The sequence below is a fragment of the Acinonyx jubatus genome, chromosome E2 (assembly GCF_027475565.1).
Source record: "Acinonyx jubatus isolate Ajub_Pintada_27869175 chromosome E2, VMU_Ajub_asm_v1.0, whole genome shotgun sequence".
Taxonomy (NCBI): Eukaryota; Metazoa; Chordata; class Mammalia; order Carnivora; family Felidae; genus Acinonyx; species Acinonyx jubatus.
In genome coordinates, this window is record NC_069396.1 from 56,175,820 (window position 1) to 56,203,548 (window position 27,729).

At 38.9% G+C, this 27,729-nt stretch overlaps 2 protein-coding genes and 1 long non-coding RNA gene across 6 annotated transcripts in view; 1 reads left to right on the forward strand and 2 right to left on the reverse strand.

The window, feature by feature from the left end:
- The window catches only part of LOC106980912 (KRAB domain-containing protein 5-like), a 223,954-nt gene that overhangs the window by 20,606 nt on the left and 175,619 nt on the right, over positions 1–27,729 (reverse strand). The gene's annotated exons all lie outside the window — the stretch shown is intronic.
- Positions 217–27,729, reverse strand: part of LOC128313250 (uncharacterized) — a 97,787-nt gene continuing 70,274 nt past the window's right edge. Inside the window, exon 2 of the long non-coding RNA XR_008293688.1 lies at positions 217–1,006. This is a non-coding gene — a long non-coding RNA (uncharacterized LOC128313250). The remainder of the gene's footprint in view (positions 1,007–27,729) is intronic.
- LOC106981983 (KRAB domain-containing protein 5-like) lies at positions 824–22,923 on the forward strand. 3 transcript variants are annotated; one of them, XM_053210706.1, is made up of 4 exons: positions 824–962; positions 3,819–3,945; positions 4,445–4,540; positions 22,802–22,923. In XM_053210706.1, the coding sequence occupies exons 1-4, from the start codon at positions 948–950 to the stop codon at positions 22,861–22,863; spliced, it is 300 nt and encodes a 99-aa protein (XP_053066681.1). In that variant the 5' UTR covers positions 824–947; the 3' UTR covers positions 22,864–22,923. The 3 variants fall into 3 exon arrangements, with proteins under 3 accessions (XP_053066681.1, XP_053066683.1, XP_053066684.1); XM_053210708.1 differs by lacking the exon at positions 22,802–22,923 and adding an exon at positions 22,084–22,118; XM_053210709.1 differs by lacking the exon at positions 22,802–22,923 and having other exon boundaries at positions 4,445–5,056.

A 27,729-nucleotide genomic window follows, 5' to 3' on the forward strand; every position in this document is an offset into this window, starting at 1 on the left:
AAATTCATAGACTGGGACCCATTGCTATTTATGGGAGACCCATGTTTTTTTAACTGTTTTAGTTCTCTGAGGCAGGGGCTGCTGGTAGCACTGGGTTTGAGCACTAAGAGTGTAGCTCAGATGTCAATAAGGACAAAGACAAGTTTATGCCCAGGTACAGAGTAGTTTCTCCAAGCCAATTGACAGGGAGGACTAGGAAGATGCCTGTGGTTCCTGGGAGCTCTGTCATTGGGAATTAGGAAGACATGGAAAAAGTCGGCTAAAGAGCTGAAGGTGTGTTTGGCTCTTAAATTTGTAACTCTCTTTTTTCCAATGTCCAGAAACTCTGATCACTGGAGAAGAAATGGGTTTAAACCTGGATAATAACCATAGCCTTCCTTACTTCCCCAAATGGTTCCCAAAGGGATCCCATGTGGCGTTTCAAAACCGACCCTTGCTGTTGCCCCCCTCCTCAGATTCTGTCAATTGGTGTGGATTGAAACAACAGTGTTGGCTTAATTAAGTGCTCCAGGTGATTCTCCCTGAGGCCAGAGTCAGTTGGCAAGGCTTCCCATTAATTTATGAGATTTGAGTGCAGGCTTTTGCTCAAGGAGAGGTTACAGGGTCTCCTCTACGTGAGTGTGGGAGGATTAGGTCTGCGTAGCACACCGTTCCTATGCTGTAGCAGAATTTGTGGGTGTCTGTGGGAGTGGAAGCCACTGAAACTATAGAAGGAAAACTCAGAGGTTGGGCTCCAAGTACGTAGTCTCCGTTTCTGAAAAGCTCCTGACACAAAAAACTAGGAAGTTTGGTCCTCCTGCATTTCAAAGTCCTGCCTGCCAGTGAGCACTTTTCTGGTGAAGACGTTCTGTTGGTGCCTTAAGGGCATTTTCTCCTGATGCAGCTGTGATTTCTCCACAAATACCTTCTGAGAAAGAAATCTAGAGGACGAGGGGAAAGAAGAAGAAATGGCCAGCTCTCAGGTAAGCCTGGTGTTCCAGGTCGGAGGCCGTGTCATCTTTTCCCCCTAAAATTCCATGCATTTAGAAACCACAAATGTTGATTTCTCTGTGTTTGGTGTTTCTGCCTTATGTTTTCACCAAAGCTTTACAACCTTCTCAGGAACGATACTCAAGGTTAGGTCTTTAGAACTCTTCTCCCCTATAACCAGGAGTCTTCTCTACATTCTCCAACCAGGCTTTCACTAGGACGTCAACACTTGTCACTTTGAGATTAAAGTCCTGCAAGTATTGCAAACATTCCCTTTAGGACAGATCCAAAGGGGAAGTTGTTGAGTCCAAGATTCCTGTTGCTGATGGGGTCTGGTGCTGGGATTTCAGTCGAGGAGAACCGTTCCCCTTTAGTTCCCCATTTAGTACCCGTCTGTAGAGCAGGATGAAGAAAATGAAAAATACAAGCCCCCCAGTATCTTACGAGTCCTCTTTAGCATATGGGAATCTTCTGGAGACCTCCTTTTGCCTTTCCCTCCCCTGGCTGCAGTAGTCCACTCTTCACAACCCCACTGTGGCTCTTGGTGCCCACAGGTCCTCTCCTTATACCATAATGAGACCAACTTTTTGCACTAAAAAATAAATACAAAATACACAGTCTTGATACAAGGCCCAGAACAACTTGGAAAGTTAAAAACTGGGTGGGTGGGGGAGAGGTGGGAAGTCTTGGTTTTTAAAATGTGAAAAAGAAACTGGGTTTAAAATATACTAGACATACAGGACAAGGAAACAGCCGTCTAAATGTGGTGCTTCTCCCATTCAGATGGGGGCTCCCAAATATGGGTCACTGATCCTGTGGAAGCCGAGGGCATGAGTGGTGAAAAGAATTCACCTCTGGCAGAATAAGACATTAGATTTATGAATACACCTCAAGGGAGTGGTGGGAAGCACAGCAGAGGAGAGGCTCCTGCCTTGAGGCAGTGACTTGGGGCTGATTTTGCAGGGGGAAGATGAGTTTGTATGGTGACTTATGGAATTTGCCCTCATGTGGTAATGCTGCCTGGTTGTAAGTACCCATTTGTTAGTTCGTTAGGGCCTATAGATATTTTAAGGCAGGTCACCTGTTGGGCCTGCCTCTCTTCAGCCAGGTGGGCCCTGTGGACTCCTCTACAATCTGGTGCTCAAGCCTGTTTGCCTCAAAGCAGCCTCTACTGAAAGTATATGTGACTGAAGTTTGTATAAATCCACTGTATTCTCTCATAATTAGACTATCAGATTCACTGTTTGGGGGCCAACAGAACACACCAGGGATCATGTGTCCTTTGGTGTGTCTTAGGCACTGATAGCAATTTGTTTCCTTACACTTCGTGTTCACTTCTTTAACTGGCCTGGTTCACTCTGCCAGATCTCTCCCTTATAACATTCATCCTTTTCCCCCCCTCACCCCCCACACGATCTTTGCTAAGGATCTTAGATTTACTGAGCAATGTGCAGAAGCCATCACATTTCAGCTGGAAACTGTATTCTTCTGGGTTTCTCTTTGCTTGCAGTTTCTGGTGAGGAGAACAAAGCCAAAACAAATGTAGCTTCCATTAAATTTCCTTACACCTACCTTGATGCCCATTGATGAAAGAATGTCATATTCTGCATGTCTCAAGTATTTAATAAAAATTAAACTTTGAGGAATGAAAGCAGTTATTTCCTTGAGGAAGGGCATATTCTGCATTGTCTGCAGGTGCCTATCATTGGCTCCAAGGTGTAAGGAAATTTAATTGATGGTCACATTTCCCTGCTTGAACAAATTACAGCCTTTACATCTTTAAGGTTGTTAAAGATGGAAGGTCTCCTCTTCAGTAGTTTCTTCCTGCTGAATCAGTTCCTACCGATGAGTGAAGGTTGGCCAGTTGAGAATTTAGCAGGAGTTGGAAAGGCAAGGCAGCTGCCTTTAGAGTTGATAACATGTGGGAGTTTCTGTGATTAGAAAGAGTAATCTGTCCCCTTGAAGTTCTGCCACTGAAAGGGTCTCATCACCAGGTGGAGAAAAAAAAGGAGAAAACAGCAAAACATGATAAAATGACAAAAAATGAAAGAAAGTCCAAGGAAGTTTACCTCCACACTTTGGTCACAGAAATACCCTTCTATTTACTGCTTTATATTTTCAGGAAATGAAAACAAGATTCACATACTTGACATGTTTGTGTGTTAAAATCCTCAAATATAATAGAGTCGTAGATAGAAAGTGCAGCACCTGAGGTTGTCACACACAGGAACCTTGATTTGCAGCCAATAAGCAGATCAGAGGGAATAGCTTCCAAAGGAGAGATGCACAGAGCAAGAGGGAGGGGCGTGATTATTTCCTTTTATTTAAGATTCGGGTGGACAATTAGGAAGTGGAGCCATGTCATTTTCCCGAACTGGGCATAAGGCGGCATACGTGCCTTAAGAAAACACTTCCGTATATAGGCTGTGTGTTATGTAAATGAGGTTTGTGCTCCCCCTTGGGTGGAGATTTGGGTATTGCACGGGGGGTCAAGGTAACAGTCCTCACTCCATGAGTTAACCCAGTCGTCCATCTGCATAGGTATGAGTCGGGGGTTAAGCGCAAAGTTGGCCTGCCCAAGCTCTTCCTTGGGGCGGTCATTCCATTTTGTTGAATGTTTTCTGTTTCCATGACAGGAGACTGTGCCCATAGGGTGTTTTGCCAGAAGTAAAAGATAAGGTAGAAAAAAGAGGTGAAGTAAAATGATGGAGTATGGTCCATGGGTACAAGTAGGTAAGCAGTGAAGAACAACTCTTGGAGTCTAGCTGGTGACATTACTCCCTCTTGCATCTTAGGTACCATTATGAACTCTGCCAATGGCCACTTCATAACTGTGGTTTTTATTGCAGACACTGCTGACCTTCAGGGACGTGGCCATCGAATTCTCTCAGGAGGAGTGGGGATGCCTGAATCACAGTCAGAGGGAGCTGTTCAGGGATGTGATGTTAGAGACCTATGGACACCTCCTCTTCTTGGGTGAGGATATCTCCTTCTAGATTTCCCAAACCCAGCTCGGGTTTTGTTCGTTCCTTTGAAGACTGTCTCTTGGAAGCTTCCTCTTTGTATGACTGGGATTCAGATCCCTGCAGCAAGGGAAGGAAATGGGGATTTGTAGATGTAGAGAAATATCTTCATGATGTTTTCTTTTCAACTTCAGCCTCCCTTTTTAAAGGTGCCATCATCATTTCTGTAGATTGATGGCAATTCTAAACATTGAGTGGCAAAAGATGGTATAGCCCACATCTTAAACTCCAACTTTTACTGCTTATTTTGTTGGTAGCACTTGGAAGGCAGGTCATGATGTGAATATTTAAAGCTCCTCCTGCATGTTCTAAAGGGGCTCTTTCTTGGGCAACAGTGTTTGGGAAATCATTTTTTAGAATTCTTCATTGTCCTCTCTTGTCTGCTGAGTACAATACTGAGTTGAAAGGTAGAATCTCCAGCAGTATTTCTATTCCTTTCTTCTGATAAACAGGTCTCATTGTATCAAAACCAGACCTGGTCATCGTTTTGGAGCAAGAGGAGGAGCTGTGGGGTGTGAAGAGAAAGGAGACAGTAGCCTCACACTCAGGTAGGTGGGAGTGAAGCACATGACACAGGTGAGGTCCAAATGTGAAGGACGAAAATAGATCTTAAAATTTTGTTCATGTAGCTCTCCTTGAATAGAAATTCATTTGCGAAGCCGAGTTTTATGTCTTTCCCTCTCACAGAGGGACATCTGGTAACTAACAAATCATGCTTTTTGATTCTTCAAGGATTTTCCTTCAGCTCCAGGGAAGGTCTGCCATATCCACGGTGAGGACCTCCATAATCTGAGAGCTTTTCCATTGCTGTGAGAGCCCTAGAGGATCTCTCTGTAATTGTGAGGAACTCTATGCTAAGTCATTTCTAAATTCTGTTTTTCTTCTTGTGACAATTGTGTCAAGGTAGTGGTGGGCACATTGGGGTTTGATGCAGAAGTCCTGGGAACACTGGAGACAGAGATCACATGTTTTCTGGTTTAGGATTTCCAAAGTTCCAGAGGATTTTATCTGAATTGTGCACAACTGAGGCTCAGTAATTTCATAAGATCACAGAACAAGTCCCTCAAATGAGAAAATATAATCCTTTTTTTCACATCAAAGTTAATTTGTCTTTGTATTAACTAAAATTTGAAAAATCCACTCCATGTGTTCCATTGCTCAGTGGTGAAATAATTTAATGTATCTATGTGTATCCTAGCATTCCTACATATTAATGCCATAAGGGAGCTAGAACATTGAGAAGTTAGATCTCACAACCTATAATAAAGTCTCCATCATTACCTTTATTCCCTAGTAACTGCATCATTTTGTAATTTTGTCTTGTAGGAAGTTCCTGTGACTTTTTCATATGTGTTTCACTCTCTATTAATGGTATAGGAGATGCACCTCTGTTTTGAATCAAAACTTCTGTATGACATGTGTATGTGCCCTATAAGAAATGAGGTATGGGGCACCTGAGTGGCTCAGTCAATTGAGCATTGGACTGGATCAGTTCATGGCCTCACACTTGGTGAATCTGAGCCTAGTATGGTGCTCTCTGCTGTCAGGTGGAACCATGCTTTAGATCATCTGTCCCCTCTCTTTGTCCTTCCTCTGCCCATGTGCTCTCTTGCTCTCAATAATAAATACACATTTTTTAAAAAAGGAAGTAATGTAGATAATTAGTAAAATTCCATATATATAATAAGGGATTCTTCATATATGTAATTTTACTTCAGGAAAAAAATTAATCATGAGATTATTCTACTTTCCTCAGAACGTATCTGAATTTCATCCCAAGTATTTATTTGTTTATAAAGTGATTGTCAGTGTATTTTACGTTGGCACTGTTTGTTTATTCAGAAAGGAAAGCTTTTTGTTAGCTTGGTTCTAAAGAATGGATTATACCCTTACACTCTGTGTAAGAAGAGGAATATATTAAGAAAATAATATATTTTTAATATCTTTTAAGTGCTTACTGTAAAATTTTTCATTAAAGCCTTGTATGGTTAATTTTTTTTACATTTTAAAAATTTTATTATTAATTTTCTTTAAATTAACATCCAAATTAGTTACCATATAGTGCAACAGTGATTTCAGGAGTAGATTCCTTAGTGCCCCTTATCTATTTAGCCCATCCCACCACACACACAAACCCTCTGGCAACCCTCTCTTCTCCATATTTGTGAGTCTCTTATATTTTGTCCCCCTCCCTGTTTTTGTATTGTTTTTGTTTCCCTTCTCTATGTTCATCAGTTTTCTCTTAAAGTCCTCCTATGAGTGAAGTCATAGGACTTTTGTCTTTCTCTAATTTCACTTAGCATAATACCCCCCAGTTCCATCCATGTAGCTGCAAATGGCAAGATTTCATTCTTTTTGATTACCAAGTAATACTCCGTTGTATATATACACCACATCTTCTTTATCCATTCATCCATAGATGGACATTTGGGCTCTTTCCATACTTGGGGTATTATTGATAGTGCTGCTATAAACATGGGGGTGCTTGTGTCCCTTCAAAACAGCACACCTGTACCCTTTGGATAAATGCCTAGTAGAGTAATTGCTACGTTGTAGGGTAGTGTTTTTTTTAGTTTTTTGAGGAACCTCCATACTGTTTTCCAGAGTGGCTGCACCAGCTTGCATTCCCACTTTTATGGATGATTTTAATGAATACTTTCCTGTTTTACTGTCAATGAAGACATGCCAATAATTCAAATGCTCCTTTTTCATTGGTCAATAGACACAGTTTAAAATTATAGTTATATAGTAGTTTTCCTTTGAAAGGATTAATCTATTTCTTTGATGTACACTGTTAGGGTTTAAATTTTGTCTTATTCTGGTTTTGCATTCTATAAGTGCTTTCTTTTATATGGGACTTTCCATACATTAGTTAGTTGTATTTTCATTTGCCTGTGTTCATTTTTCATTACAGATGACAATGTTCATCTACATTTTAAGACCATGTGAGTTTAAGTCAACTCTGAATCAACCATGCCCTTTACCAGTAAAACTATGTATGTATTTCTGTAAAAATATGACCCATAAATACTTGTGACTCATCTTGTTTATGTCTTTCCATAGTTAGTAGTCAGTGAATGTTTTATCATCTCTAGGTGAATTGTCATAATAATAGATAACTAATGTCTTGGTGAGTTGTCATGATAGAAAATTTCATCATTTATTATTGGTGACTTTATATTCTCCTTGCATGAGAGAATCGTTTTTTTGAATTGAAACTAATCTTTCAACATCTCTACCTCCAGGGTGCCTGAGTGACTCACTCTGTTGAGGATCTGAGTCTTGATTTTTGGCTCAGGTGATGAATTCAGGGTCATAAGATTGAGCCCTGTGTCAGGCTACAATCTAAACTCCTGCCTTATTCAAGGGTCACTTGTGCTTGTTTAAGCAGTGGGGTGATATCACTAATAATCTATTTTCCCAGTGGCCTTAAACCTCAAATTATTTGAACTTAATTTTCCCAAAGTTTATATATTATACCTTCCTTTTTGTAAGTGATGGGGCATTAGAAGCTTTTAATAAGGATGATATGGAAGTATTATTGAGAGTGAGAATGGGAAATTGCATGATACTACTGCCTTGGAATCCATTTTATATAACCAGGCTGACTGCAGGGGGTTTGAACTGACTGTAGCTCCACCCAATAGCAAACTCACTAGATAACAGCCCCACAGTCACAAGCAAATAGAAGTTCCTGATAGGAATTCCCCAATAGCATTTGTATAAGAGTGCCCACTCTCAGTATATTTACCTTGCACATCCCTTAGAGAAGACCCCCGCAGAGAGCATCTGTCATTCTCCACTCATTTTGAGGTCAACTGTACATTCTAGACTTAGCCCAGGAGCTCCACAGCCCTCCAACCATGCACCCCAAAAAAGGCTTCTGCCCCATTTCCTGCCATTCTCTCTGCCTGTACTCAACCTTGACCACTCCATGTTGCCCCTCATGACATATTATATACATCCTCCATGCTCTATGAGTAGTCAATTATTTCTTTTTTGTTTATTGATCCTTGGCTCACAAAATAATGCTCAGCCGTTCTACTTAACAACTGCTAATTAAACAAATTCACTACAAATCTAAGACCTCTATACAGATTCTTAGTCACTATTTGAAGTCTTAACCTATGTGTTTTGTTCTGTTTTGTTTTGTTTTTAACTTAAAAAAAAAATTCAACCTAGTGATTCCTTATGAAAAGTTCCCGTAAAGCTGGTTTTAAAGAATCTCTATAGGTCAAACATCTGTTTCTGCTGCACTTACGTAAATAAGCAAGCTATGTTGTTGTTGTTTTTTCTTAAATTTAGTTTGCAATCAAATTAGTGTTTATTTGACTATGTTTGTTAAGAATAGGGGTTGTTACCCAGAAAAATGTTTCAATAACATCTCTCTGTAGATAATAGATTTCAATACTATTCATCATAAACTGGATGAGATCCCGATTTCTTCTAGTGTCCTCCAATGCCTGGCTACAAATCCCCAAGTAACATTTAAAAAAATATATTTGGTTATTTATTTCGAGGGAGTGCAGGAGTGAGGGAGGGACAGAGAGAGAGGGAGAGAGAGGTTACCATGCAAGCTCTCCACTGTCAGCACAGAACCCAAAGCAGGGCTCCATCCCAGGAAGAGTGAGATGATGACCTGAACCAAAGTCAAGAACCAAAGACAAGAGTCAGATGCTTAATGAACTGAGCCACCCATGTGGAACCCCCCAAAGTAACATTTGATTTGTCTCCTGTGTTTTTTTTTTATTTTTTAATGTTTATTTTTAAGAGAGAGACAGAGTGTGAGCAGGAGAGGAACAGAGAGATAGACAGAATTAGAAGCAGGCTCTAGGCCAAAGCATAAGAGACTGTTAAAAACTGAGAACAAACTGAGGGTTGATGGGGGGTGGGAGGGAGGAGAGGGTGGGTGATGGGTATTGAGGAGGGCACCTTTTGGGATGAGCACTGGGTGTTGTATGGAAACCAATTTGACAATAAATTTCATATATTAAAAAAAAAAAAAAAAAGCAGGCTCTAGGCTCTGAGCTGTCAGCACAGAGCCCAACACAGGACTCAAACTCACTAACTACGAGATCATGACCTGAGCCAAAGTCGGATGCTTAACCAACTGAGCCTCCCAGGCACCCCTGTCTCCTACCTTTCTGACTTGGAATCATTTGAGAACCAAAACTGTCTTTTTTCCTGAAGCTCTGAAAACTTTAATATATGTAATTTTATGTAAAGAAATTGCCATAACAGGGTCACCTGGGTGGCTCAGTCAGTTAAGCGTCTCGACTTCATCTCAGGTCATGATCTCATGGTTTGTGAGTTCAAGCCCCGCATTGGGCTCTGTGCTGACAGCTTGGAGCCTGAAGCCTGTTTCAGATTCTGTGTTTCCTCCTCTCTCTGCCCTTCCCTGGCTTGCTCTCACTCTCTCAAAAAAAAAAAAAAAATTAAAAAATTTTTAAAGAAATTGCTGTAATAGCTCAAATATAGACAGTATTAGTCTATATTGCCAGAGACATTTGAACTATACCAGGAAGATTTGTCAGGTTGCCCCTGCCTGCCTTCACTGTATCTGAAGATGGTTCAGGTCTGACATCTAGATATCTGCTCTACTGGTTTACCCTTAGAAGTCAGAAACTGGGTTAACTGTTGATCTAATGTTCTTGGTTTGTTTTCACATAAATGCATCATTTATTAAAATTACTTGAACCACAGGGCTAACTTGGAAAATATACCTATCTCGTTGCCTCCTAAAATGAGTTTGACTAACGTATCTATTGTCATGATTAAAATGCTAGATCATTGACATGAAAGAATCTATCACATCAACTTTTACTACATGAAACTCCCAAGGAAATTCCATATGGGGGGAATGGAAGGGGTTTAGGACAGCCTTTCCACCTCCTACTGCCACAATATGCCACAGTGTCCTGTGGATAATTTGAGATGAAGGTACTTGAGAACCTGCAGGGTCAAGAGAACCTTACTATCCCTTCCTTACCCATACAGAAGAATCTAAATTGAGGTATATTTCCCAGAGTAAGAGTTACTAACAGAGCCAAAGTTTATCTCAGTGACCTACCTCTGTGAGGTAGGACAATCATCTAATTATGAAACTGGTGTTCTTATCATCCTGTGAAATGCATTCCTTCCCAGGAAGCTCCAGGCCTCTACCCCTTTTTATTTAGTTCAGGCTGACATATGTACCTCATCTTGCCTGACAGACTTTGGAATTTCCATGTTTATGTGGATTCCCTGTATATACACCTGTTAAATTTGATTTTCTCCTGTCAGTCTGTGCCACATCAATTTGATTCTGGGTCCAGCTAGAAGTATCTTTGAGGTGACAAGAATCCTTGTTCTTGACAGGGGATTTGACTTTAATACCTCATTCCTGGCATCCCATTTCAAGTATAAAAACATGGTGGAGCAGTAGGAAGTCTTCTAGAGGAGTTGATATTTTTGAGCTCAGTTTTTGTCACTATTTCAGAAGGTTCCGTATTTTTTTCCTGTATGGATACTATCTTGTCAGTGTTTTCTTTAAAAGCTTCTAAGTAGCAGTCAAAATATGCATCTCACTCGATTTGTTTAGTTGAGTAGATGGCTCTCTGGAAGTGGATGTATAAATACACAAATTATGTATTTCAAGGGTTCTCTTTGACCATTCAAATCATCCTTAGTGTAGGGGTGCCTGGGTGGCTCAAACGGTTAAGCGTCTAACTCTTGATTTTGGTTCAGGTCATGATGTCATGAGTGAGAAATTAAGGCCTAGGTTGCACTTCATGCTGAGTGTGGAGCCTGCTTGGGATTCTCTCTCTGCCTCTGTCTCTCTCATTCAAAAAACATTTCAAAGAAACTTTTAAAAATCATCCTTAGTATAATTTTCTATTTATTTAGGTATTTGCAAATATGTCATCCATGTGTGTTAAACGATCCCACCAGATGGTTGGAAGGTGGTTCTCCATCCTTTTTCCCCATTGTGATGGTTTATTTTCCATCCTAGTGGGTTTAAATGCTCAGCACAATCTAAGGGGTCTCAGCTGTGAATGAATTGCTAGAGTGACTTTCCTCCTGCAGATGTCGCCCTGGAGTTGGTTGATCGTATTTTGTGTATTTGTGTATTTTGTATATTTCTCTGGACTTAGCCTGCCTAAATTCAAAGTGCTCAGCATGTTAAGTGGCTGATTCTTTGATGCTTTCCCTGAGAGAGCAACTAAATTATTTGTGTGGTGAATGGGAATCCCTGTGGGATGGCTGCTGGGTGCTGTTGACTCTGCCCCTGTCTAATGAGAAGAGCTAATGTCCTTTGTCTTGGGATTCATTCAGAATCTCATGTACAGAATGCGTCAAGCATTTACATTGACAACACTGTGAAGAATTTTAAAAATCTAAGAAGAAGAGTCATCTCTGCCACAGACCAATAATCTGTGCTTTCCTGACTCTCTAAAGTGTATTGTGGCCATGCAGTATTCCAAAGGAAAATGATCATCCTTTATTAGAGTCCTAACTGAACACCAGCTTATTGTGTAACATACAGCCTAATGGACTGCACATGGAGAGCTAGATCAGAAATTTCATTTCCCATTGCTAGCCAAAACAAACAGAAAAAAAAAGACAAAAACAAAAAATTTTTAATATAATCACAGATCCAGAACCATAAGACCTCTCAGATTCTGTAAACTTTCGTAACCAGAAAAGGACTAGTCCTCACCAAAATGAGTTTATGATGAAACTGCAGCAAAGTAATAAGAAATTTCTCTGGTGTTGTCCTAAGTTATTTACCAAGAGAGGTTTTCCCAGGAAGAGGCTTAATTTCTCTCATTGCAAAATGAAAGAACCATACTTGAGTCATTTCGCATTTTCCTTCATAGTCATCTTACAGCTAACTTTTTGATATGCTCAATATTTTTGAACTCCTCTTGTGTGTGTGTGTTGTGTGTGTTCATGATAGCTTAATTCTAAATGTTATTCTGTGCCTAAAATGTAACAGTTGCTTTCGACTTATATTTGCTTATGTATAGCTTTGTTGTTTGAAACCAAATGCAGAGTCTTGGGCAGGTGACATTTGTGATATGTCTAATATCAGAAAAGGGTCACAAATACTAGAATCCTAAAAAACTCCTTGCTTTATAAATGCATTACTTCGGGTTCTGGGATATATCAAAATAACAACTGTATTTATAATATGTCAGCATTTTCTAGTAGTTTCTCTTGAATCCATTTTTAATATCCAGCATTATACAGGCTGGGCAGTTATACACTTCAGGCCAATACTATCCAGACTGTAAAAGCCTATAAAATACATTTTTGATACTCATCAGTCTTCTATATTCAAGAGCAAAACACATACATCCTTGTGCAGGGCTCAGAGGTGCAATATATTTCTCTTGAATATCTGAGAAAATGAGAAGTCCTTTGAAGAAAATCTAAGAAACAATAATACTACCTGCTGACACTAAGGAAAAAGGACTTCATTCACTCTTTCATGCAGTGATTTACTGGTCCCTACTGTTTTCCAAATTGATCACTGTAATAAGTTATGCTGGTACCTCTGAAAGTCAGCCCTGTGATCTTTACTTGTTTTGTGTTTTGCTTAAATCAGCAAGATTGAAAATTTTGATTGTGTGAAATTGGACATGTCAAGGGCTTTCTTTAATGGTTGAGCAAAATGATGTATCCACTTTATTGTGACCCATTTTTCACTATATGTGATTTGTGTATCTAATATTTATTTCATTACGTACTAAGCTCTTGTTTCTTCACCTGTATTGTTATATATATAATATTTTATTGAGATGCAAACAAGATTGTGTAATAAAAATCTCTCTGGATTTAAGCAGATTAGAAAATGCTATGTTACAAAAAACAAAAATATCTACAGTTAGAATTCAGCCTTCCATCATCCTTCAGTGCCTTTTCAAATAAGGTGAATTTGAACACATGTATTGTCCTTAGCTCATTACAGATCATAGAAATTGCATACACTTCTAAGATGAAACTGGGAAAAAGAAAAAAGGATAATTATAGTGGATCTCAAAAATAAAAAAATTAAAGTGCCATAGGCCAACAAGATCTGGTCAGCTGCTGGATGGGACCTTGAGATGCTCCCACTGTCCAGGGGTCAAACAATCATGGGCAGAACATCTACATGGGACTGGGTTCCCTTTATGCACACCAAAATAGTACCCAAAGCAAATGAGAGTTTGTGCACCGTGCACAGTATGCCAATAAAATCATACACTGAGCTCTTGCAGGGAACCAATTTAAGCTATTTGTGTGGCCCCACCCAGGAGAAGGAGAAATTAATGTTCAAAAGTCCTAAAGTCTCCAGTGGCTTGCAAGTGAAAGTTTATAAGGGGAAAGCTGAGTTCAAGCCTTCTTCTGACAAGATACAGCAGAGATTAGACTCATGCCTCCGCAACACTGGCCATGAAATCCAGCACTCTTTGGCTGCCAAGATAAAAGAAAAGAAAGCAAGCTAAAACTCTCTGCCTATTGAATAGTTTGTGTTGCAGTAATTCAGAGGATGCTTACTATGAACACTGGCAAAGACTGGACCAAACCAGGGTCTGCCATGATGGACTCTCCCTGACCTCTACTTGGGGAGTCTGACTGAGGACACTTTCCTTTGTGCTTTCTCCCTTCTTCTCCAGCATAATCCCCAAAGAAACCTTGCCTGAAACTCTGATTTAGTTTATTATCCATTTCTATTGCTTAGAAAGCTCAAGGGCATGGTTTGGTTCAATATCACCGAGAAGGTGGATGTCGTTGATTGGAGATCCATGAGGCCATGTTAGCATACGTTACTTGATAACTTCTGCTGCCACTTTACCTGATACCCCACAGATGTATTCCATCTCAAAAGCCTTTGAGTCAGAAAAATATCTTTCTTCTTTATATTAGAGGTTCAGTTAGGTACATGCGGTAGTTATAGTGCTGTATTGAATAACTATTTGTAAACTAGTGGGGTTACCTTCCTGTATCTTGAGTCTGGGCTACATGTTCCCCGTCTGGTATGGCCGTGCAATATGACGTGAAGTGTGCATTCTTTCATCTGAACTGACAAGATCAATGCTGGCTTCATTAGATCAATTTGGTGTTAATACTGTTAGCACAAATTTCTATCCCCTTCAAGGACCTTCCAGCTAGACTAAGAATCCAATTGAAATGAGACAGATTAACAGGAGGAGGGCAAATTAAGTTTTATAAGTACAAGAAACCCTCACAGACATGGAAATCCCAAAAAGAGTCAAGCAATTTGAGGTATACATGTCATCCTGAAGTAAGGAGGAGGGTCTGGGGCTTTGAGGTGGAGAAATGCCCTTCACAGGGCGATACGAAGAGCAGATTTTTGGTAATTAGATGTTTGCCTTTTCACACAAATGGGTGACTCAGATAAAATTTATCTCTGGTAATAATACTCTGTGAACGACCCCAAGTTTTTATTCTTCTGTATAGTTAAGAGAGGGGAAGAAGTTTCTTTGGGGTGCGGTGGGGGGCATCTGTGTGGCTCAGTCAGTTGAACATCTGACTCTTGATCTCTGCTCAGGTCTTGATCTCCTGGTCTTGAGTTCAAGCCCCACATTTGGCTCCACACTGAGCATGTAACCTACTTTTTAAAAATTCTCTTGGGGCGCCTGGGTGGCTCAGTCGGTTGAGCATCCCACTTTGGCTCAGGTCATGATCTCACAATTCATGGGTTCGAGCCCTGCATCAGGCTCTGAGCCCCACATCAGCCTCTGGGCTGACGGCTTGCTCAGAGCCTGGAGCCTGCTTCAGATTCTGTGTCTCCTTCTCTCTCTGTCCCTCCCCTGCTCATGCTTTGTCTCACTCTGTTTCTGAAAAAATAAATAAATGTAAATAAGGATTTTTTTATTCTCTTGGGCCTACAGTATGTCAATTGCTTTAACCCCCAAAAGTTTTCATGCCAAAGTGTCCCTTCTTGGGACAGCCTGCCCTTGGCCCCTACAGAACATTGCTTTACCATAGTCTTTGCATATAGAGCTGTGTGTCATGTTAGATAAACTCTAAGATAACCTTGGTTAACAGCTATTTTCTTCCACTTATTGGTTGTTTAGCTGTCATAAAAGAGAAAAAAATGTTGGTCTCAAATTTTTTGGTGTCTCTTTTTTTGTATTAACTTATAAAAATTGTTATAATGCTATCTAATGACTAATGTTTAAAAATGAATGTTGTCATTCTTCGTATTCCAGTAGACCTTACAATTGCCATGAAAATCATTCCATTCAAACTCAAGAAATAACAGTGTTTTGGGAAATAATTTTCTAGAATTCTACATTGTCTTCTCTGGACAAACTGGATTGAAAATTAGAGGATTACCAACAAAACTCATATTCCTATTTTTAAAATAAATGGGTCTTGCTATATCTTATGCCTGACATGGTCACCTTTTTGGAGCAAAGAAGAAGCCCTGGGATGTGAAGAGAAAGTAGCTTTACATACAGTTAGGTGGGAATGAATTAAGCAGATGACACAGGTCCAAAGGTGAAGGAGGAGACCACACCTTATAATGTGGTTCGAATGGAAATAACTTTTGAGAAGCTTCAGTTCATTAATCTTGCTGTAACCGATATACAATCCTATCTAATTTGCGCCAAGCTTTTACATCCTCTAAAATTCTCTTCTTCTCCCTTGGTCTTCCATCATATTCACAGTGAGGGGCAAAGAACTTGCCATAACCTGTGAGGGCCTCCATGATCTGTCTGCTTTTCTATGGCTTTTGCAGGTCTTGGGAAATCTGTACAATTTTCTCAGGAACTCTATGCTAAGCGATTTTTTAAGTTCCATTTTTCCTTCATGACAGAAGTTGATTGTTACGTTTCTTAATAAGAATGATTTTCTAATTTTGTCTTGCTTATATATGAAGATCCTGTGACTGTGTTCTCTATGTTTTCATTTTTTAATTAGTGTTTTCTGAAATTCAACTGAGATTTTATTTTTTTAATGAAATTTATTGTCAAATTGGTTTCCATACAACACCCAATGCTCATCCCAATAGGTGCCTCCTCAATACCCATCACCCACCCATCCCTCCCTTCCACCCCCCATAAACCCTCAGTTTGTTCTCAGTTTTTAAGAGTCTGTTATGGTTTGGCTCCCTCCCTCTCTAACCATTTTTTTCTCCTTCCATTCCCCCATGGTCTTCTGTTAAGTTTCTCAGGATCCACATAGGAGTGAAAATATATGGAATCTGTCTTTCTCTGTATGACTTATTTCACTTAGCATAACACTCTCCAGTTCCATCCATGCTGTTACAAAAGGCCATATTTCATTCTTTCTCATTGCCAGGTAGTATTCCATTGTATATATAAACCACAATTTCTTTATCCATTTGTCAGTTGATGGACATTTAGGCTCTTTCCATAATTTAGCTATTGTTGAGAGTGCTGCTATGAACATTGGGGTACAAGTGCCCCTATGCATCAGCACTCCTGTATCCCTTGGGTAAATTCCTAGCAGTGCTACTGCTGGGTCATAGGGTAGGTCTATTTTTAATTTTTTGAGGAACCTCCACACTGTTTTCCAGAGCAGTTGCACCAGTTTGCATTCCCACCAACAGTGCAAGAGGGTTCGTGTTTTTCTACATCCTCACCAGCATCTATAGCCTGTTTTGTTCATTTTAGCCACTCTGACTGGTGTGAGGTGATATCTAAGTGTGGTTTTGATTTGTATTTCCCTGATGAGCAACGTTGAGCATCTTTTCAAGTGCCTGTTGGCCATCTGGATGTCTTCTTTAGAGAAGTGTCTATTCATGTTTTCTTCCTGTTTCTTCATTGGATTATTTGTTTTTCGGGTGTGGAGTTTGGTGAGCTCTTTATAGATTTTGGATACTAGTCCTTTGTCCGATATGTCATTTGCAAATATCTTTTCCCATTCCGTTGGTTGCCTTTTAGTTTTGTTGTTTCCTTTGCTGTGCAGAAGCTTTTTATCTTGGTGAGGTCCCAATAGTTCATTTTTGTTTTTAATTCCCTTGCCTTTGGAGAGGTGTCAAGTAAGAAATTGCTGTGGCTGAGGTCAGAGAGGTCTTTTCCTGCTTTCTCCTCTAGGGTTTTGATGGTTTCCTGTCTCACACTCAGGTCCTTTATCCATTTTGAGTTTATTTTTGTAAATGGTGTAAGAAAGTGGTCTAGTTTCATCCTTCTGCATGTTGCTGTCCAGTTCTCCCAGCACCATTTTTTAAAGAGACTGTCTTTTTTCCATTGGATATTCTTTCCTGCTTTGTCAAAGATTAGTTGGCCATATTTTTGTGGGTCTAATTCTGGGGTTTCTATTCTATTCCATTGGCCTATGTGTCTGTTTTTGTGCCAATACCATGCTGTCTTGATGATGACAGCTTTGTAGTAGAGGCTAAAGTCTGGGATTGTGATGCCTCCTGCTTTGGTCGTCTTCTTCAAAATTACTTTGGCTATTCAGGGCCGTTTGTGGTTCCATACAAATTTTAGGATTGCTTGTTCTAGCTTGGAGAAGAATGCTGGTGCAATTTTGATTGGGATTGCATTGAATGTGTAGTTAGCTTTGGGTAGTATTGACATTTTAACAATATTTATTCTTCCAATCCATGAGCAGGGAATGTCTTTCCATTTCTTTATATCTTCTTCAATTTCCTTCATAAGCTTTCTATAGTTTTCAGCATACAGATCTTTTACATCTTTCGTTAGGTTTATTCCTAGGTGTTTTATGCTTCTTGGTGCAATTGTGAATGGGATCAGTTTCTTTGTCTTTCTGTTGCTTTATTGTTAGTGTATAAGAATGCAACTGATTTCTGTACATTGATTCCTGCAGCTTTGCCGAATTCATGTATCAGTTCTAGCAGACTTTTGGTTGAGTCTGAGGGTTTTCCATGTATAATATGTCATCTGCAAAAAGTGAAAGCTTGACTTCATTTTTGCCAATTTTGATGCCCTTGATTTCCTTTTGTTGTCTGATTGCTGATGCTAGCACTTCCAACACTATGTTAAACAACAGCAGTAAGAGTGGACATCCCTGTCGTGTTCCTGATCTCAGGGAGAAAGCTCTCAGTTTTTCCCGAGGATGATATTAGCTGTTAGCTTTTGATAAGTGGCTTTTATGATGTTTAAGTATGTTCCTTCTATTCCAACTTTCTCGAGGGTTTTTATTAAGAAACAATGCTGATTTTTGTCAAATGCTTTTTCTGCATCGATTGACAGGATCATATGGCTCTTATCTTTTATTAATGATCTTTTATTAATCTTATTTTTAATTAATCTTTTATCACATTGATTGATTTGCAAATGTTGAACCAGGCCTGCAGCCCAGGGATGAATCCCACTTGATCATGGTGAATAATTCTTTTTATATGCTGTTGAATTCGATTTGCTAGTATCTTATTGAGAATTTTTGCATCCATATTCATCAGGGATATTGGCCTGTAGTTCTCTTTTTTTTTTACTGGGTGTCTGGTTTAGGAATCAAAGTAATGCTGGCTTCATAGAATGAGTCTGGAAGTTTTCCATCCCTTTCTATTTTTTGAAATAGCTTGAGAAGGATAGGTATTATCTCTATTTTAAATGTATGGTAGAATTCCCCTGGGAAGCCATCTGGTCCTGGACTCTTATTTATTGGGAGATTTTTGATAACTGATTCAACTCCTCCGCTGGTTATGGGTCTGTTCAAGCTTTCTATTTCTTCCTGTTTGAGTTTTGGAAGTGTGTGGGTGTTTAGGAATTTGTCCATTTCTTCCAGGTTGTCTATCAACTGTGATTTTAGATCCTAACATGCTTGAATGTGTATATGTTTTATAAGAAGTGAGCTCAATAATTACTAAAAACCTTATATTTATTACAATGTTTATTCATAAATATAAACTTCCCTTGAGGCAAATATTAATCATCAACATTTTCATCCATTTTTCTCAAAATGTATCCTAACTGTGGTATAATACCCAAAGGTTTATATATACATGTACATACATACACATATATACACATACATAGCAGTGATGTTCAGCATAGTTTACACACTCATGGTATTTCTTATTCAAAAATGTCGTCGTCTTCTTGTTGTTGCTTCCAATGGATGAAAAATATCCTTGACATTCTGTGTAAAAGTGAGATTATCTCTTAATCATTTATTGTCATTTAAATGCTTATAAAAATTTTATTACAGCATTTTATGATTGGCTGTAATGAATTTTCTGAGAAATTTATTTTTTTAATGTTTATTTATTTTGAGAAAAAGAGTGAGCACATGCATGCCTATGAGTGGGGGAGAGGCAGAGACAGAGAAAATCCCAAGCAGGCTCTCTGATCTCAGTGAGGAGCCCAAGGCAAAGCTGGATCCCACAAACTGTGAGATCATGTCCTGAGCCAAACCAACTGATTGAGCCACCAGGTGCCCCGTTCTGGGCAATTTATGTCATAACACATGTAGTGCTTCAAATGCTTGTTTTTCTTGAGTGCATAGTGTCAGTTTAAAATTATAGTTATTAGGAAGGATCCTTTTATAATAGAATATCTTTTATTCAGAAGTTTTTTGGTTACAATTTCCCTTAGTCTTGAATTCCAGTTCAATAACAAACTTCCTTTTTTTGTAAAACAAAAATAGCTTTATTTTAAATTATGATCTTTTTTTTCTTCCAAGGTTTTATTTAAATTCAAGTTAGTTAACATATAGTGTAGCATTGGTTCTCAGGAGTGGTATTCAGTGACTCATCACTTACATATGACACCTTGTGCTCATTACAACAAGTCCCCTCCTTATGCCCAGCATCCATTTAGCCCATCCCTGCACTCCCTCCCCTCCACCAACCCTCAGTTTGTTCTCTATAGTTAAAAGACTCTTATGATTCGCCTATTTTCAACTCAGTTTATTTTTCCTTCCCTTCTAGCACATTCATCTGTTTTGCTTCTTAAATTCCACATATGAGGGAATTCATAGGGTATTTGTCTTTCTCTGACTGACTTATATCACCTAGCATAATACACTCTAGTTCCATCCACATCCTTGGAAATAGCAAGATTTCATCCTTTTTGATGGCTGAATAATATTCCACCATGTATACATACCATGTCTTCTTTATCCATTCACCAGTCAATGGACATTTGGGCTCTCTCCATAGTTTGGTTATTGTTGATAGTGCTGCTACAAATATTAGGGTGCATGTGCCTCTTCGAATCAGCATTGTTGTATCTTTTGGATACATACCTAGCAGTGCAATTGCTGAATGTAATTTTAACTTTTTGAGGAAACTCCATACTGTTTTCCATAGCAGCTGCACCAGTCTGCATTCCCACCAACAGTGCAGGAGAGTTCCCCTTTTCTGCCTCCTCACCAACATCTGTTGTTTCCTGACTTGTTAATTTTAGCCATTCTGATAGGCATGAGGTGGTATCTCATTGTGGTTTTGATTTGTATTTCCCTGATGATGAGTGATGTTCAACACCTTTTCATATGTCTGTTGGCTATCTGGATGTCTTTGAAAAATGTCTGTTCATGTCTCCTACCCATTTCTTAACTGGGTTATTTATTTTGGGGGGTATTGAGATTGATAAGTTTTTTAATATATTTTGGTTACTAGTTTTCTGTCATTTGCAAATATCTTCTTCTCTTTAGTAGGTTGTCTTTTTGTTTTGTTGACCATTTCTTTTGCTGTGCAGAAGCTTTTTATCCTGATGAGGTCCCAGTAGTTCATTTTTGCTTTTGTTTCTCTTGCCTTTGGCAATGTGTCCAGTAAGAAGTTGCTGCAGACCATGTCAAAGAAGTTGCTACCTATGTTCTCCTGTAGGATTTTGATGGTTTCCTGTCTCACATTTAGGTCTTTCATCCATTTTTTAAAAATTATTTAATGTGTATTTATTTTTGAGAGAGAGAGAGACAGTTCAAGCTGGGGAGGGGCAGAGAGAGGGAGACACAGAATGTGAAGCAGGCTCCAGGCTCTGAGCTCTCAGCACAGAGCTCCATTTGGGGATTGAACTCATGAACCTTGAGATCATGACCTGAGCTGAGGTCATATGCTTAACCGACTGAGCCACCCAGGTGCCCCGTCTTTCATCCATTTTGAATTTATTTTGTGTATGGTGTAAGAAAGTGGTCCAGGTTCATTCTTCTGCATGTCTCTGTCCAGTTTTCCCAACACCATTTATTGAAGAGACTTTTTTCCACTGGATATTCATTCCTACTTTGTCAAAGATTAGTTGGCTTTATAGTTGTGGGTCAATTTCTGTGTTTTCTCTCTTCCGTTTATGTGTCTGTTTTTGTGGCAGTATACCATACTCTCTTGATGATTACAGCTTTGTAATACAGCCCAAAGTTCAAAATTGTGATGTCTCTCGCTTTACTTTTCTTTTTCAGCATTACTTTGGCTATTTGGGGTCCTTCCTTGTTCCCTACAAATATAGAATGGTTTGTTCTAGCTCTGTGAAAAATTTGTATTGGTATTATTTTGTTAGGGATTGCATTGAAGGGGATTAGGGATAAGGCTGTTTGGATAGTACAGACATTTTAACAGCATTTATTCTTGTAAACCATGAGCATGGGATGCTTTTCCATTTCTTTGAGTGTTTTTCAATTACATTAATAAGTGTTCTACAGTTTTCAGAATGCAAACTTTGGTTAGGTTTATTCCTAGGTATCTTATGATTTTTGGTGCAATTGCAACTGGGATCAATTCCTTGCTTCCTCTTTTTGCTGCTTCATCACTGGTGTATAGAAATGCATGGATTTTTCTTTTCTTTTCATATTTATTTTAAGGGAGAGAAAGAACATGCATGCAAGGGGGAGAGGCAGAGAGAAAGAGAGAATATTAAGCTGGCTCCACACTGACAGCACAGAGCCTGATGCAGGGTTTGAACTCAGGGACCATGAGATCATGACCTAACCCAAATGAAGGGTTGGATACTTGACCAAATGAGCCACACAGGCGCCTCTAGCAATGCAACAGATTTCTGTGTGATTTTATGTTCTGCAACTTTTGTCAATTCATGTATCACTTCTAGCAATGTTTTGGTGGAGTCTTTCAGGATTTCTACATAGAGTATCATGTTATCTGCGAAGAGTGAAAGTTGGACATCTTCCTTGGTAATTTAGATGCCTTTTCTCTTTGTTGTCTGATTGTTGAGGCTAGGACTTCCAGTACTGTGTTAAACAACTGTGGTGGGAGTGGACATCCCTGTTGTGTTCCTGACCTTAAGGGAAAAGATCGCAGTTTCCCCCCATTGAGGATGATAGTTGTGAGTCTTCTGTATATGACTTCTATGCTGTTGAGGTATATTTGCATCCCTACTTTTTATATTTGTATATAACTTTTCAAGTTTATTTATTTATTTTGAGAGAGCGGGAGAGAAAGAGCATGAGCAGGGGAGGGGCAGAGAGCAGGGGTGGGGGGAGAGAATTCCAAGCAGGCTCTGTGCTATCAGCATAGCACCTAATGCAGGGCTTGATCCCACAACCCTGGTATCATGACCTGAGTCAAAATCAACACTCAGATGCTCAACTAACTGAGCCACCCAGGCGCCCCTATTCCTACTTTCTTGAGAATTTTTATCAAGAAAGGATCCTGTATTTTTTCATATGCTTTTTCTCCATCTCTTGAGAGGATCATATTGTCCTTATCCTTTCTACAAATCTTCCTTTTTAATGATAGTTGCCACAATAGTAATTGTTTTTTTAAATGTATGTTTTATATTTTTGGATAACAATTTTCAGTTGAGTACATTTGGACAGTGTAGGTTTTACTTCAAATAGGAATCAGCCACTGTCAATTGCCAATAAATTTATATGTGTATTTGTATGTGTAAATATTACCCATACATTGTTGGTTCATGACTTTTCTTTTTTCTTAGTTGTCAATGGCTGTTTTATCCTGGATAAGCTGTCATATGGCATTATCGTCATCATCTATTAGTGGATGAATTTATATCCTCTTTGTGAAGCAAGCACATTTTGGAATTGAAGGTAACTTTTTTTAAGTCATCATTATCAATTTTAGGTATCATGATTTATCCATAATTTTAGTCAGAAACATATGCCATAGAATTTACCATTTCAACCTTTTTTTTAACTGTAGTGTTAAGTGTACTTACATTACTGCAAAACCAATCTCTGAAATGTTCTCATCTTGCAAAACTGAAACTTAATACCTGTTAAACAAGTTATATATTTGTCTCTAGTCTAAGCCCCTGGCAATCAATCTTTCTTTCAGTCTGTCATCTCCTTTCCTTCCTTCCTTCCATCCTTCCTTTCTTCCTTTTTTATCAGGTTCAGGACATTAGTCACTTAACTGAAATCATGGTGTATTTCTCTGAGTTGTTTATTTCACTTAACATAATATCATCATGCTTTAACCATGTTGTATAATGTGAGAATATGTGTCTTTTTTTCAAAGGCTAATATTATTCCAGTGTATGTATACTCTACATTTTCTTTATCCATTCTTGCACATTTCTGTCACATTTATCATTGGCTTTTCTAAATAATGCTGCTATGAATCTGCCTGTGCAAATATGTCTTGCACATCTTACTTTGAATTCTTTTGGTTATATATTTTCAAGTGGGATGGCTAGATCATATAATAATACAATTTGAAATTTTCAACAAACCTCCATTCTGTTTTCCATAATGGTTGAGCCATTTGTGTTTCTTCTAGCAGTGCATAAGAGTTCCATTTTCTCCTCGTCCTTTCCTACACATGTAGTTTTTGTTGTTCTTGATTAACGGTGGGATCCAAAGAGGCATGAGGTAATAACTCACTGTTTGATTTGTATTTCTTTAATGAATGGTGATTTTGAGCATCTTTCATATGTCTATCCATTTGTATATTTTCCTTGGATTATATCCATTAAATCCTTTGTCATGCTAGATACTTTATGGTTGTTGTTGCATGAGTGCTTTCTATATAATAGATATTAATTCCTTTTGCTCTAGAGGCTTTGCAAAAAAAAAAATGTCCTTTTATTACACAGGTTGACTTTTTATCACTGAATGTTTCTTTAGAATAATTTTCTCTGAATGCTATATGCTTCAATATTTTGTGTTTTATTTCATTAGTTTCCACATAATTACTGGTTATTTTTTAATTTCATTTTCACCCACTGGTTGTTCAAGAGTATGTTGTTCAATTTCCAAATATTGGTGGAATTTCCAATTTTCCATCTGCTATTCATTCCTAGTTTCATTCCATTGTGGTCAAAAAGATACTGTCTGATTTTCATCTTAAGTTTCTTATGAATTGTGTTGTAAACTAACAGGTTGTCTCGAGTAGAGAATGCTCCATGTGTGATTTCTGCTCTTGTTTGGTGGAGTGGTCTGTATATGTCCATTATATGCAATTAGCCTGTAATATTGTTCAAGTGCTGTCCTTATTGAACTTGAATGTGGTCTTTGTATCCAGTTGAAGTGAGGTATTAACCTCTATTTTTATGATGCTGTTTATTTCTTGGTTCAATTCTATCTTGTGTACATCACATATATGGGATCTTTGATATTAGGTGCACTTATAATTGTTATAGTATCTGGGGAATTTCATTCATTTCAAAACAAAGTCCTTTTTTTCCTTTCTGACTCTCCATCAACTTAATTTGTATTTGTCTGATATTAGCATGGTCACTCATGCCCTCTTTTGGTTTCCATTTGCATGAGATCCTTTTACATACTTTTCCTTGCATCTTATGTGTGTCATTAGATTTAATGTGACTCTCTTGTAGACAGGAGGTTGTTGGATATTGTGTTTTATTCACTCAGCCAATTTGTGTCTTTTAATGAAGGGAGTTTAATTTACTTAGAGTCAAAATAATTACTGAGAGGGAAGGACTGCTGCTGCTGTTTCAGTTTTCTGTAATTCGTGTGGCTATTTTATCCCACTTTTCCTCTGTGTCCCATTATGTTTATTTTATGTTTGTAATGACATTCTTTGATATTATTCTTATTTCCTTTTTATGAGTTCTGTAAGTTTGTTCTTTGTTTGTTGATCATGGGAATAAAAATCTCTCAAAGCTGTAACAAACCATTTTAACCTGATATTGGTAATAGCCTACAAAACTCTACTACCTGTCACTTCCACCTCTGTACCCACTTTGTCACCCTTATCCCAACTTCTCTATTTTATGTGCTGTATTCTACAATTTAGATACATCATTTTTATGGAGTCTTCTGCATTGTGGCAGGTGTTGGACTCAGGTCTTTGAGGGGCTCACCTGCATTCTTATTGTGCACATGTGGCGTTTTGCTACTAGGAAAGACAGAAGCAGGAGAGGGTATCAAAAACTAGGTGTAATAACAACACTGATCAGAGGGACAACTAGTCTGTTCATACACACTGGTCCCAGTTCATCTGAACTGTGAACTCAGGTGTGTGCACGGTTGAGTTGGGATTCAATGCTGGTGTTCTGGATACGTGGCCTGATGAAGGGAGGAGCACATGACTGCAGGTTTTGGTCCTGAGCGGGGCTGTGTGTGCCAGAAGTCCTCTCTGTGCATGTATAGCACTGGGTGGGAAACTATCTGCGCAGGCACTGTGGGAAGCCATTAACAAAGGTGAAGTCTGGGCAAGTGAAGGTAGAGTCGCATTGGTAGCTAATGTGCATGTGCAAAAGTGGGCGGGGCGGGGAGGGAAAGATGTCACACGGCGTCAGCTGCCCGTTTACAACGTGGGATGGAGGTTTATGCCTCATGAGAAAGTGCTCAAAATGAGGTGATACTGTGTGTATTAAAAGATGAACTGATGTATATTCCAATTTTCAAGAGTTAATTTGACCAGTTATTTGCCTGTTCAAGTGTTTAGGCATGCTCCACCTGCAAGAGCTAGCAGTGAGGCTTTTATAGAGAGGCTGTGGAAGTACAGGAAGGATAGTGTTTGATTGGATATACCTTAAGCAGTTGCCTTATTTTTGGAAGGCCTTGTTGACTAATTGTTCTTTTCTTCTAACCAGAGCATTGACGGTAAATTAAGTTATGGTTTGCCTACAGAAGCTGCTGAGGCATTTGAGCCACCTGATTCTTTTTTTTAATGTTTATTTTGAGACAGAGGGAGACAGAGCATGAGTGGGGGAGGGGCATAGACAGACACAGAATCTGAAACAGTTGAGCCACCTGATTCTAATGGCTTCCCTTTTTAACAGAGGACATGTAGTTAGTAGTATATTTTAGGTTTTTTTTTAATATCAGTTTGCAAGGGTAATATTCAATTGCATAATTCCATAAACATGAATGTTGCAACAAGGTCTCCTTTACAATTACCGTGAGGTATGATGTGTTTTTGTGTTGCAGTAAATCCATTTCTAGTAGTGTGAAAAGACCCCTTCGTGTAGCATTAAGGTAAACAATTTGATCCACAGTAAGTCTCATATGACAATAACATTGAACCAGGTACAAAATATTTTAGTGTCTGTGTGTGTTATGCAATTTCAGAGTATATGTGAAATTGCATAAGAGGGATGATTTAACTCAATCTCACCAATGGTTATGTCTCAAGATCTGAAGTTTATAATTTTCATTTTACAGTTAATGATATGCCTGTGTGGAGTTCTTTTCTATCACTATCATATTCAGTTGCACATAGGTAGGAAAGTAATAAAAAAGTAATTCTGTTATTAACAAGTCTGAATTTCAGTGGACTTGGCTGGGCTTTCTGTTTAGGGCCCTATGTAGTTAAAAATCAAAGTTTCATGAGGTATTGGATCTTCTCAGGAGCCTCTAGGTCACCAGTCACTCCCAGGACCTTTGAGATTGTTGGCAGAATCCACTTTCTTCTCATGGTTTCCACATGATCTCTTCCATGGTCAAACCTTGCGCATGGTATCCTCAAAGAAGCGAAAATGTTGAGTCTCACTGTTTACTCAAATTTTGCCTGTGGTCCTTTACTGTCTATTCAATTGAAAGGATTACTGGGTATTTTATAGAAGTAAGTTATTGCCTTATGTGCTGAAATTATAAATTGTGTCATATGTAAATCAGAGAATTAATGAGTAGGATGAATTTGTGCCCTCCACATGAACACCTGCAAATTTCATCACCCCAGATCTCTCCTTCTCCTGCCTCCTCTCTACCCTTCCTGTGACCTCAATCTCTCTATCCCTGGGACCATTAGATTTGCATGAAACCTAACTTTTTCCCTGCAAATGACCCTCCTAGTCTTCTTCACTGTTCATCTATAAGGTGAATTTTACTTATTTATAGGTGCACTTTAGACCTCTAGACCAATAAAACCTGATTTGCCTGATCCTAGCACCCTCAGCCCAAACATCCTCCTTTTTCCATTGCCATTTATCTTCCCTCCCATTCCAATGACTTCAGCCCATTTTTTATGTCCACTGCCCTCAATGTCCCAGGCATCAATTATCAGGAGTCCTTAGTTTCCTCATGAACCTGCACCTAATACCGACAAACCTATACTCCCTGATACTTTCTCATGGGCCCTTCAGCCTACTGATGCCCACTGTTGGACAAACTCTGATGGTGCCCTTTATGTTCTCCACACATCATCTTTCCTTCCCACCCTTTATCTCGGTTTGGAGCACTGAATACCCCCAAGACTCCATTCACAAGCCAACTATCTTCCTTCTACCCCCTTGTTCTTCAACCCTTCATAGGCAGAAAGGTTTGTGTGCCTTTGACCCAATGTTTTCCTCATCCATGATCCCTTTCCTAGGATTTCCTTCACCCTCTTACTCCCTCTCCAAACATATCAATCATATACTTAATGTCCCTGTATACACCCCAACCTTAAATCCTGTACTGCACTTTAACCCTTGATAACATTTAACTAGTCCCTTTT